The 12554-nt window shown below is 34.3% G+C and overlaps 2 protein-coding genes across 3 annotated transcripts; both read right to left on the bottom strand.

Annotated features, from left to right (window-relative positions):
* Positions 1 to 254: 254 nt before the first annotated feature.
* On the bottom strand, positions 255 to 7998 carry LOC117790732 (G protein-activated inward rectifier potassium channel 3). 2 transcript variants are annotated; one of them, XM_034630275.1, is made up of 6 exons: positions 7601 to 7998; positions 5739 to 5995; positions 2628 to 2902; positions 1713 to 2495; positions 1502 to 1650; positions 255 to 689 (listed from the first exon to the last, which is right to left on the bottom strand). In XM_034630275.1, the coding sequence occupies exons 2-5, from the start codon at positions 5993 to 5995 to the stop codon at positions 1595 to 1597; spliced, it is 1371 nt and encodes a 456-aa protein (XP_034486166.1). In that variant the 5' UTR covers positions 7601 to 7998; the 3' UTR covers positions 255 to 689; positions 1502 to 1594. The 2 variants fall into 2 exon arrangements, with proteins under 2 accessions (XP_034486166.1, XP_034486167.1); XM_034630276.1 differs by lacking the exons at positions 5739 to 5995; positions 7601 to 7998 and adding an exon at positions 5329 to 5563.
* Positions 7999 to 9279: 1281 nt separating this feature from the next.
* LOC117789539 (serine/threonine-protein kinase DCLK1) lies at positions 9280 to 10599 on the bottom strand. The gene has a single exon (XM_034628570.1). The coding sequence runs from the start codon at positions 10597 to 10599 to the stop codon at positions 9280 to 9282; it is 1320 nt and encodes a 439-aa protein (XP_034484461.1).
* Positions 10600 to 12554: the final 1955 nt, after the last annotated feature.

Below are 12554 nucleotides of genomic sequence, written 5' to 3'. Positions count from 1 at the left end.
TGGGTTGCCGTGTGATAAATGTGATAATAAATATTCGAGTTGTTTGTGAGTGTTATAATTTAGTGTTGATTAGTTTGCGCAAATAAGAGTTATTGATTCAATTTCAATTAAAAGGATATGAATGTTTTGCGTTAGCGCCAGAAAAAACCCCACCCCCACACCCGCCACTTGCACCACCTCCTCCATTCACATCCTCTGCTCTCCCACTCTCTGCTCTCAGTACAGAAATCAAAAGACTTAAACAACAAACTTGTTCTGTGTTTTATTGAATGTGTGTTTGTGTTTGTTTTTTTTTTTCTTTTGTCACCTTTGCATTGATAATTCAGCAGCGGTATTATTAATGATGCCTAATGAGTGGGCTGGGCACTGGAACTGAAACTGAAACTGGAACTGGAATTGGAAGTGGAACTGCAATTGGGAAATACATTTGCAACAAGCGGAGGCAAAGTGGCAATTATGTGTCATTTATAGTATATGAGACGACGGTACGTGTAATTTTATGTTAACTAAAAGCTCAAACATTTATTAACTTAATTTCGTAAGAAGTAAACAAGAACAAGTACTCGCACTCGTAGTTCATGTGTACTCGTACTTCAGCTGCCAGCGCCGACAGCGACCGGAGTTGTTGCCGGAGCTGTTGGACTGCGTCGAGGAGGTCGAGGGATTGGGCGAACAGCACATCGGGGCAACTGAAAAGACAAATCTTTAAATGATACCCAAAGAATCAAATCGAAATGTCCAGGGAGCGTAACAGTTAACAGTTAACAAATTTTTTTTATTTCTAAATTTAATGTTTCAAAAATACTAATTGTTTATGATTGTTAGTCAATTACTAAACAAATAAAAATAATTTTAAATGTCTATTTAATTTGTCATATTATAACAACGTTTAATGTCTTTTACTTAAAAGAGTCCTGAATAAAAATCTGCCATTGATATATTTAAGTGTCATCAATAATAGCAATTATATTATAAAAAAATAAATACAAATTAAGATCTTGTCTAGAATAGAGTTACAGCTTAAAAGTTCTTAAGCACAAAAAAAAATCTTGATTGTATGTCAAAAATTTTTCATTTAAATGTAAAATTTTCCTATGTCATTAATATTTACTAGTTTGAATTTGTCTAATACAAATCAAAAATATGTTTTTATTAAAATTTAACAAAATTATTTACTTTAATTTAAAAAGCAGACAAAAAGAAATAATTTAAATATCAATATACAATTTTTTTTTAAATAAAAAATAGGATTTCTTTAAAAAAAATTTTATTTATAGAATTAACACTTAAATTTTTTTTTATTAATTTGTGATTCAAATAAGAAATAATTTGTTTGGATCTGTCAAAAAATTTGTATTGAAATTTGTATAAGAATCGAATAAAAATGTAGTATGCTCGAATTTATAAATGAAAATTAAAAATCAATTTTTGTTACTTTTGAAAAAACATTCAAATTACATTAAAACTGTTATCTGCGCTCCCTGGAAACAACACAACTTACTTGGGAAACGAATCGGAGGGAGGAAGGAGTTGGTATAACAAATCTACAAGCTACAACAAATAGGAAGACGAGACGTTGGACGAGACAGAAGAATTATGAGGCCTGATCGGAATGATTGTTGGACAGCTGACGCATGGTGAATGTGGTTTCTGCATGGACAAAGGTACAAAAAGCATTAGCTTAAGTTAAGTTATACCTCTGGAAGCTCTACCTGGTGTGCGAAAGCCCTCCTGTATCTTGTAGATCTCGTTCAGCTCGCGGGCGCTGCAAAGGGGCGTGTCCACCTGAGTGGTCTCATTGAAGCGCGCATAGTCGATCTCGTAGGCCTGCAGATCCTTATTGTAGAGGACGACAGGATCAAAGCGATGGCCCCACAGTATCTCAGTATTAATATAGCTGGATCTGGCCTGTGTGGATTGACCCGTGGACTCCACAGTGCCTTCCAGAATAACCACAATCTCGAACTTGTCCTGCAACATGTCCGTGGCATTCATATTGTAGAGCGGCGAGTTCTCATCGATCCTGTGCTCAATCACCATCGGCCAGATGAAGAACAGATCCGATCCGGACTCATCTGTGCCTATCTGCAGTTCCGTAAAGTGCTGGGTCATCACCTCGCCCTCCTTTGTGTTGCGGGTTCTAATTAACTGGGCTCTCACTCCGGCCCCAATGATGTGGGATTTCCGCATGTCGCCCACTCGGAACATTAGGGAGAGACAGCCATCCCGTTGACAGATCACCGCGTGCTTGGAGAAGAGCAGAGTCTGAGCCCGCTGCTTGGACCGCGTCATCTTGGCAAAGACAATGCCGGCCATAAAGGCCGATGACATGACGCCATAGATCGACTGGAAGCACATCATAAATATGGCCTCGGGACACTCGGGTGAAGTGGTTCTAACGCCATAGCCAATGGTGTGCTGTGTCTCAATGGAGAACAGAAAGCAGGAGGTGAAGCCATCGATGGCCGAGACACAAGGCGCCCAGCCGGAATCCTCTGATGAAAAAAAATATATAAAAATTAAGGAAATAAATAAATATGTTCTTATAAAAATGTAATTAAAATTTAAAATTAATAAATAATATATTTGCACTTATTAATTCATTATCATTCACATAATTCACTCACCCTGATTGTGTGGCAGATGCAGCTCCTCCAGATCGCCGTGAGTGAACATGATGAGCCACCAGATGAGTGCAAAGAACAGCCAGGACAATATGAAACTGAGTGCAAAGGCCAGCAGAGTCCAGCGCCATTGCCAGTCCACCATTGTTGTGTACATGTCCTGCAGAAATCGCACTCTCCTTCGCTGCAGATGCTTCTGCACCACGTTGCAGTCGCCATTCTTGAAAACTGCCCGTCGTCGCACACGTCGCATGCTGCCAGGTCGAAAGTTGCGGGATCTAATATATAAGGAAAATTGATTGGTCATTAAAACAATTATTCTATCATACTTCAGTAAGAATTTACTGAACTTTATGCAATGTATGCGAAATCAGCATGTTTTTTTAATGACTGCCTAAAAGTATGCAACATTTTTTTACAACATTTTATTTTTTAATTAAATAGAATTAAGGTTTGGTCCTATTTTAAATTACTATAATGGCGCTGTTATGTTACTTTTTCTTGTATTGTATGGATTCAACGGTTAAAAAAAATTTCAAAAAAAAAAAATTAAATAGATTTGAATACTCAGTAAATAAATTTTTGCACTTTTCAATTATTTAGAATCAGCATTTATATTTTTCGAGAAATCTGTGTACTTAAAATCAATTAAAGAACAACCTAGCTTTATTGTATAAAAACTTACTATGAAAAAATTCTACTCGATAATGTACACAAAAAAAAAAAGTAAAAGAATTACAATCCCAAATTCTATTCTGCTTTAAGTGATGCAGCTTATCGAATCTCTCATACGCTTACTTATGAAATTACTTACGCAAAATTTTTTCATTAGTAACATTAGCTAAGGAATTAATGAAACACCTTTGTTTATATGAGAGCATAGCATGAATAAATGTAATCCTCGCTGATATGCAAATGCATAGATTCACTGGCAAATGAACAAATTCACTTGCAGTTTACACTTCAATGTCATCTAGTCTGTCTATGACTGAATTGCCTGTCCAGACTTACAGGCTAATTGTCTAAATTAAAAGTGCACATGGAAGCAGCAAAGTGCAGCTAATTAACACGACATTTCATTCGGTCAATGTCAGCTGAAAGTACTAAAGATACACCAGACACTATGCTCAATTTATGACAATCAAATTGCAACACTCTCAGCTGATAATTGCAACATGGATTTAATCCTAAGCTAATCCAAACCCACATGCAATTCCCAATTGAAATTGTGTTAATTTGATGCCCCTTTGGCACTTGAAGTGAGCTTGGGCGATTAATTGACATTGTTCTGGTTCCATAAATAAAATTTAATCGAATTTAACGCACAACTCGGGCCTCAAATGATTCATATGGCTTTGAAGATGGATAGAAAAGCCGCCGTCGCGTCAGTTAATTGTTAATTGCCTGAACTTGTCTGCTTTTTTTTTTTATTTTTAACAATGTGTGCCGTCAACGCAGTCAGATGAAGAGGAAATGACTTCATATTGTGGGAAAAAATGCGGGAGCAGTGATTGATAAAATGTGGAAGCGATAAAGTTGAAACAAATCGTTTAACGAGTGAGAAATAAATACGAAAAATGTCACTTTTGACAGCTGAATAATGCGTCGAGTGGACTCAATTTCAAATAGCAGGCTAATGAGTCGACTTGAATAAGGGAAACATATATCTGAGAGACTTTTCATTTAGATAATGCCCGTAACTCAAGTCCAAATGCAACAAGTCAAGTTGCGGCGTGGGCGGTTGTATAAATTACAACCGCAAACAGCGCACGGAGCACTTAAAACCAAATAAGCGTCGTACTGCTAATCAGCTAAACAAATCGTATCTGCGAGACCTTTGTGTGTATCTATGAGATACACAGAAAAATATAAAATTATTCTAAAATTCAAATTTTTATATATATTTATATTTATTTAAGTTTTTAATCGGGACAGACTTGAGAATAATAATTCATTTTTAGAAGGATTTTTTTTTGTTTAGCTAAACTTTTTAACTCACAAAATAATATATTAAATATAATTAAGAAAGAAATTAGTATAAGAAATAAAAGTTGAGCAATTTGAAAGGTCGCTTAAAATCACAAATTAAAATAATAAATAATAATATAAATAAAATACATTTTATTCACTAATTCTGACCATAAAATAAAAAAAAAAATAAAAAAAAAAACCTTAAAACCATGTTTAATATGTCTTGTCAAAGGCTTTGATAACTTTAGGAGAAATTTGTGTGTTGAATGCATAAAATATTCTTTTCAAATTATAAAATATTTATTTAATAAATAAAGTTAAATATTTCAACAAACACTTAACCCCATTGAAACGAGTTTTATTTAAATCAATACTATTTTTGAAATCCCTTAAAAAATATAGTAGATATATTCTAAGGTTTATAAAAAGTTGAAAAATTCAGTTTTCACTCAATTAATTCTTGGATTTGTGTTTAGTCCACTATTATTTAATATACACATATTCTCACCACTAAAATGTTACTTAATGTGGATTAGAAAATAAAGCTGACTGGAAACTTTTAATTTATTTAAAAACATCAGTGATCACTGCACTTTTTTCACAGTTTAAATTTGAATTTTTGCCTGATTTTTTGCAGTGTATTTTCGCACAGAAAGTACACTTCTGATTAGGCAGCAAGTTCAAGTTGAATGTCGAGCTGCAGTTGTGAATTATATAAGTCAAATAGGCGCACCCTTTTGCCAGTGAATGACTGGATCCTTTGAGGGCCTCATAGTAGACGCCTGCCTGGGAGGGCGTATGAGAGATGCCCCTCATATACTGTCGCTTCCACTCCTTCATCTGGGCAAAGGTCTCATCCTTATCCCCCTCGGCATCCACTGGATCCTGCAGCACCTGTACATCGCTTAAAGGCACCTGCATTTCGATCACTTAACACGATCACGCACTAAACACAACTGAAACGGCGATTAAAGATTGTGATCGCAGGCCAACATCATCAATGCCTAAGTTGTCAGTGTTTGGCTTGGGAATTAGAGCAGCTCTAACTAATAATCCTCTATTGACTTTATCACTTAGACACTTGCCAAAACATGGGCAAATACAAGTACTCATTGTTGTTGTTGTTGTTCCCCTGCGACTTACCTGCAACTCGGCTGACGCTGAAAAGATTTGCCATTTGTGGAGAGGCCATAGAAGCTGGCCGGACGATTGGGCACTATCGTAATGGGATACGATTGTGGATTGCTGATCACACTGTCCAACGAATCCGGATCCTCCTCAATTGTCGACGGTCTCTTCAACGGTTGTGCTGACTTCTCTTTATTAAAGCCCGAAGTTGTCATCGCTGGTGTTGTTGCTGTCACCGTTGTTGCCGTGTGACTTGAGAAATTAAACCGCATCTGTGGATGTCACATTGAGACCCATTAAATATCTTTGAATTACTTTTCTTTATACTTTATATTTTAAATTTAAATTATTTAGAAATTTTATTTATTTGTATGATTGTTTAATTTATTTTCTATTTCCTAAATTAATTTTAGTTTTAGTCTTAGTTGACTTTAAGCAAATAAATAAAATTATTTTTAAAATACTCCTTTTGTATCATTGTATGCATTCAGCAGGCAATTTATATCATCAATTATTGTAACTGACTATTTCTTTTTGCATTTATCTGTTAATATTGAAAACAAAAAACAACAGCAAACTTTTACATGGTTTTCGCAATTAATAAATCGTAAAAATGTCTAATACTGATTGTTTTTATTTTAACCATGAATATATTTACTTCACAAAATTTTAAAATATTGTAAACTGATTTGCATAAATACATTTTATGTTATTTAGTTAATGCTTACTGATCTAACTGATTGATATTACCAGCTTCAACAGATACTTGCAAAGTGTGAAAAGTGTATCGAGTATAATAGATTTAGTAGATTTTCACAATACTTGAACGTGCTCACAAATAACAGAGTTTTTTATCAGTCTAGAAAACCAACCCCTGCAGCACCCAAAGGGGTGTTGAATTTGTCACTCTTACAACACATTGTTTGCTGTTGGATGATGCAAACATTTACTGTGTAAGAATTTATCTCTAAAAGTCTTTGTGCTGATTGAATAACTAACTAGCTGATGGATGGACTGACTGACTCATTGACTGACTGTTTGGCTGATTTCAATCAGATTTATTGATTGATAGTGTAACAGATTAACTGATTGATTGACTGTTCAAATGATTGAGTGACTTGCTGACTGATCATCTGATTAACAAACTAAAATACTGATTGAATGTCTGATAAACTGACTGATTGATTGAGCGACTGATAGACTGACTAATTCAATAAGAGACGAACTATCAGATTGACTGTATGATTGACTGATTGGCTGATTTCAATCAGATTTATTGATTGATAGTGTAACAGATTAACTGATTGATTGACTGTTCAAATGATTGAGTGACTTGCTGACTGATCATCTGATTAACAAACTAAAAAACTGATTGATTGTCTGATAAACTGACTGATTGATTGAGCGACTGATAGACTGACTATCTCAGTAAGAGACGAACTATCAGATTGACTGTATGATTGACTGATTGATTGCTTAATTTACGGACTGACTGATTGATAGTCATACATACTGATTAGAAAAATGATTGATTAGTACAAAATTTAATAAATTTGACAATATAATAAAAAAGTTAAAATAGATTTTTTTTTTTTAGAATATTCTCAGAGGCAGAAACTGTTGATTTTAGCTGAGAAATGTGAGATTTTAAATATCAAAAACTCTTTGTCTAATAAGTATATATACACCGAAGTTTTAAGTATCTATTTAAAATCACTATAAAGTTTATTAAGTTTAGTTTTTTTCATGGGAAGAAGGTCGAAAAGAATTCACAGCAGCTTCCGTCTTTGTTTTACCTAATCCTATTTGATCTTTTAAAAATGTGTTGGGCCGGTTAAAAATACATAAAAAAAAATCAAACTCAAACACAGACACACCTTTCAATTATTTTCTTTTCTATTTATTTTTTGTATTTGGCTCGTTTGCGATTAAATATTTTTAGCACCTTTTTACGAGCGGATTATTTTCAATTAATTGGCACCTTTAAAACGAGCATTAGGCGTGTTTTTTTTTATTTTTTGTTATGCAAAACACTTTAACACATCTTTAAAAATTTATGTTGGTTTTTTATTCGGTATAAAAACCGCTAAAATTTTGGCATTGTGTACGAACGAACGCGCGTCGAACCAGAAATAAAACTAGCGAGAGGAAGAGATCACAGAGCAACTGCAGGCAAGTCAAAACAGAAGCGGACAATGCCACAGAAGCTGGACTGTAAGTCAGTCCAACGGATTAAATGATGAGCGACGAACGGCGACAACGAGAGTGACAACGACAGCAAGAAAATATCAAAACTAAACAAAAGTTGTGAACAAAAGGCGGCTCTGCTGTAAATGAGCTCAGTTACGCACACTTGCACACACACACACACACACACAATGCCAGTTCGCACTCAGAGCAGATTGATGCTCTCACAGATACAGCAGCAGATAGAGAAAGATATATAGATACGAATACAGATACAGATACATTTACAGCCACTGAACACACACAGAGATAAAAGTGCCGTTTTGATACGAGAAAAGTTCAATTGAAATGATTCTTAAATTGAAAATGAGGCGGAAGATAAGCACGATAACATATAAGTGCCTGCTGCTTATCTATATTTGATGTAGTCAATGGACAAAAGAAATGTAAAAAAATATATATATGAAAAATAAAAACACAGTGAGAGTAAAGTATGACCTTGTGATTCAATGTGCAATTTTTTCACAAGGGTGGCGTATACGTAATATTGAGTATACGCCGCGCAATCAGCGCTTACCTCGGCAATATTCGTGAATCTGTCTGACGGGGGGTAAACATTGATAGCAGTTGATAGAACTCACAAGCGATTTATGACACACAAACAGAAGTGAAGAGGAGCGAGGCGTATACGTAATATTTACGCACCGTTGACTGTTTAAGGGGTCACGTGTCATTTTGTTGCATGCCTCAAATAAATTTGGCTGTGAAACGCGGAAGCAAAAGAATGGCAATTGAGCTGGAGTTACGCCTCATAAATATGAGTACAAATTGTATTAATATTTTCTGCAATTAAAGAAATGTAGATGAATAATATAACAAAGTTTATGAATCAACTGCAGTTAATAATTATAAAAAACAAATATGATTTATGAGATAAATAGACCAATCATTAAAAAAATATAATCTGATTGAATGGATCAACTTAAGCATTAAATTTGTATAACAAATATTTATTTAAGCTACACCTTTTAATATATATATAATTGTTATATTAAGTTTAATATTAAAATTAATTTCAACTGACAAAAATAATATTTATATATTTAATATTTAAATCAAATCCAAATGCCAAAAATAATACAATAGCAAAAAGAAGAAAACTCATTTGTATTGTGTTTTTATTTCCAATATTAATTAAAATTTATAAAAACTGTTGAAAATATGTGTTGTAAATAAAAATCATGTTATAAATTAAATCAAAGTTGTTTCAATGTTTTTGTCCAAGCTATTTTTTGAATTTATTTCTTAAGACTTGCACAAACATATATTTAAAAAATTACAAAAATAAAAAATGGTTCCTGCGTTACTCTTATTCATGTCTGATCTGCAGAAAAGGATGTTTGCGTATCTCTGTAGCCGATATACGACAAAGTCGCGACTTGTCTAACAGTGAATTTATGAGATGTTGTGCTTCAATGCTGAGACTTGACACGTATTCGGAAGGTATGCTATGAAAGTCCTTTTGAATGCTATCAAGGACTTCTTCCTGCTTACTGCAATCATTGCCATAAGGCAGCTGATTGCAGAGCAGAAAGTATAAAGACACTCCCAAAGACCAGCAGTCAACACGAAAGTCATAGCCCGCATAGCTGACCAACTCCGGAGCCATGTAGTGAGGTGTGCCACACCATTGATAGAGGTCACGACCCTCGTAATACGTGGCCAGTCCAAAATCGCCAATTTTCACCACAGAAATATCCAAAGATTGTAAATCTGTTTGCGTTTTAAGCTGCACCAGCAGATTTTCCAGTTTAATGTCACGATGAATTATCTGCGAGGAATGTATATACTCGAGTCCCTTGGCCACATCGATCATGATGCGTTGCACGAATTTCTCATCGAAAGCGGGATTACTTATCAACAAATTAAGTAGATCACAGTTCAAACGTTCAGCCACAATGTAATCATACTTGGATTGCTCCACCGTATAAAACAAATCAATGATATTTTCATGACTCTGTAATTTGCGTAAAATCGCAATTTCCGAGTAGGTGTTGTTGGTCCTCACATTCATGTGCTGCTTGTCGACCATTTTGACGATATAGGCCAAGTTGCCTTTGGCTCTACCATAACCCTCGAATATAGCCGACCATTTGGTTTGCGACATAAGTCGAGATATAGCGATATAAAGAGTTATCGACTCTGGCAGCTGATCAGTTGTAATGTTTGACAGAAAGTTGTTTTCATTTCCATTGAACTTCTCATTCATGCGCATTATGGAACCGAGAAGTTGCACATAGCTTTTGTTCATTTTATAGCCAACGTCAAGAAAAGCTTCTTTCTTACAACAACAAACGATGATGTCGCCATCAAAAATGTCATCCAAATCAAAGATTTGAGTGCCATCAACACGATATATTCGATTTATAGCCGATTTGAGCAACACATGCCGTGAAAGTGACACTGTAAGTGACTCCAGCAATTTTCCGATTACCTGGTAATGCTTCTTCGATATGGTCAATAAAATACCTCCGAAATTTGGATCCATATTTCGCAGAAAACATGCGCGTCTTGCCTTGTTTGGACGCCGTTCCGTCAACGGACAGAGGCTGACACTTTGCGGATCCTGCAACTCGGTTGCATGCCCCAACTTGCGCTCACACTCATACATGGACGAGAAGATACTCATGCTCCTATCTGATCTGTATTAATATGTATAAATAATGTAAGACGGGTGTTATTGCTTGAAATTGTAAGTAATAATGGTGACTTAACTCTAGTTTTCTTTTGAAAATTTTGATAAATTATGCTAAGGGATTTTCGATTTAACGGTTTACTAAAACATTGAAAAAACGGCACTAGGAAGAGGAAAAACTTGGAAAAACAGAAAACTTACGAATTTTCAAATATTTGAATGCAGAATAAATTAAGAGACAAAACCATGATCAAAATGACATTCTGCTTCAAAATCGGTTCAGTTTTGATCAAGTTATGACAGTTTGAAGTTGGTCAGACTGCGGATTTAGCCTCTTTACAAGTCAAAATTTTTGTTTAATTTTGCTTGATTTTTTACAAAAAAATGAAAGGTCTCAGAATTAAGTTTAAAGTGTTGTTTTATACTAATTATGATATAAGGAGTTGATTAAAAGTGAAAACTTGAAATTTAAAATTTTGAATTTTCGAAAATCCTAAGGGGGGACCCTTAGCATCGAATCAATATCTAGCAGAATCTAGAGGAAAATATTTTTTTTTTGAATTTAATAAAATTTAAATGCAGAATGAATTAAAATGCCAAATAATGATTAAAATGGCATTCCGCTTAAAAATTGGTTCAGTTTTGATCAAGCTAAGACAGTTTAAAGTTGGTCAGACTTCGAAGCTAAGCACTTTGCAAGTCTAAATTTTTTGCGGGGTTACCAATTTTTTTTCATGACAATCGGTTCACTCTTATGTATTTTGGGACAATTCTCTGGATTTTCTATAAGAATTTTAATATAAAATAATACTAAGAATAATAATATTGAAGATCAAAAAAACCAACTAGGAAAAAAAAGGTGTAGTATTTTATTTATTATTTTTTTTAAATTAAAAAGTGCGAAATTTTCATAAAATATGATAGTTTCTATGCGGCAGTTGCAGCTTAAAAAACGTAGATATATATAGATATGAGAGTAGGGAGAATGATAACAACAACTACACGAATTACGAGCATTTCTCGCTAAATTGTGAATGGCAGTCGTCGGTCGTCAGTCGACAGCTGATGCTGTTGATGATGCTGATGATGAAGAGCGTCCAAGCAGCTGTGATAATTGAATAATCAGCTTTGTTACGCAGCTTGACAATGAGCGTGACCCAAGATACAAGATACATACAATTGCACTACCGCATTGTCTGATCACAGACTGCACATTCGCTGATCTGTTCCTGCTTTCGTCTACTGCAAATTTGTAGGCAATTATGTGGACACTTTGTAATCTCAACACACGGGGAGGTAGTGTTAATTTATTTTTAATGCCCATTCGAGTCTATTTTTAAATTACAAACCTCTTTTGTCTTTGCAATTAACGTATTTTTGAGAATTATATATGTTTTGTTTAGCAATTATCAACAAGATTTTGTATTGTACTGAGAATTAACTAATCGTATATTAATCCAAATTGGGTCGAATTGTATTATTAATATCAATGCAAGACCGAGACAACTAACATTCCATTTACATATTAGGTAATCTATTCAATAAAAATTTAATATGTGTAAAGGTATTTAAATATTTATCAAAGTAGGGAATATTCTTTAGTATTTCTCTTAATATTGGAGGCCAAGAGGATTTAAAATTTATAGCCATGCTATAACTAAACTAACAAACCTAATCAACTTCCTTGTGGATTGCCCTTCCTATCAAATTTGGGTTTATGTCATTTTAAAATATATTTGGAATAGAATCGAATATGACTCAAGTCTGTTTAATCTGGTTTTTTCTGAAAACATTTTCGATATAGTCATTTCAGTAAAAGATTTTGCCAATTTAAAGTCGTGCATATAAGTTGCCTAACTGATCGCTCATATATTCCAAGCATTTGCTGGCGCCCTCTTCCGCATAAGTTTGACATTTGAATTCAGCCAAAAAGTATGCAACAATTTATA

This window comes from Drosophila innubila, assembly GCF_004354385.1.
Source record: "Drosophila innubila isolate TH190305 chromosome 3R unlocalized genomic scaffold, UK_Dinn_1.0 2_E_3R, whole genome shotgun sequence".
Lineage (NCBI taxonomy): Eukaryota > Metazoa > Arthropoda > Insecta > Diptera > Drosophilidae > Drosophila > Drosophila innubila.
This window is presented reverse-complemented; position numbering and strand designations above follow the sequence as displayed.

Coding starts and splice junctions, on each gene's coding strand:
- LOC117790732 (XM_034630275.1), bottom strand. CDS start 5,995: ATGCGGTTTAATTTCTCAAGTCACACGGCAACAACGGTGACAGCAACA. Junction 2,496..2,627: donor GCATCTGCCACACAATCAGG/GTGAGTGAATTA, acceptor TTTTTTCATCAG/AGGATTCCGGCTGGGCGCCT. Junction 1,651..1,712: donor GGAGGGCTTTCGCACACCAG/GTAGAGCTTCCA, acceptor TTGTCCATGCAG/AAACCACATTCACCATGCGT.
- LOC117789539 (XM_034628570.1), bottom strand. CDS start 10,599: ATGAGTATCTTCTCGTCCATGTATGAGTGTGAGCGCAAGTTGGGGCAT.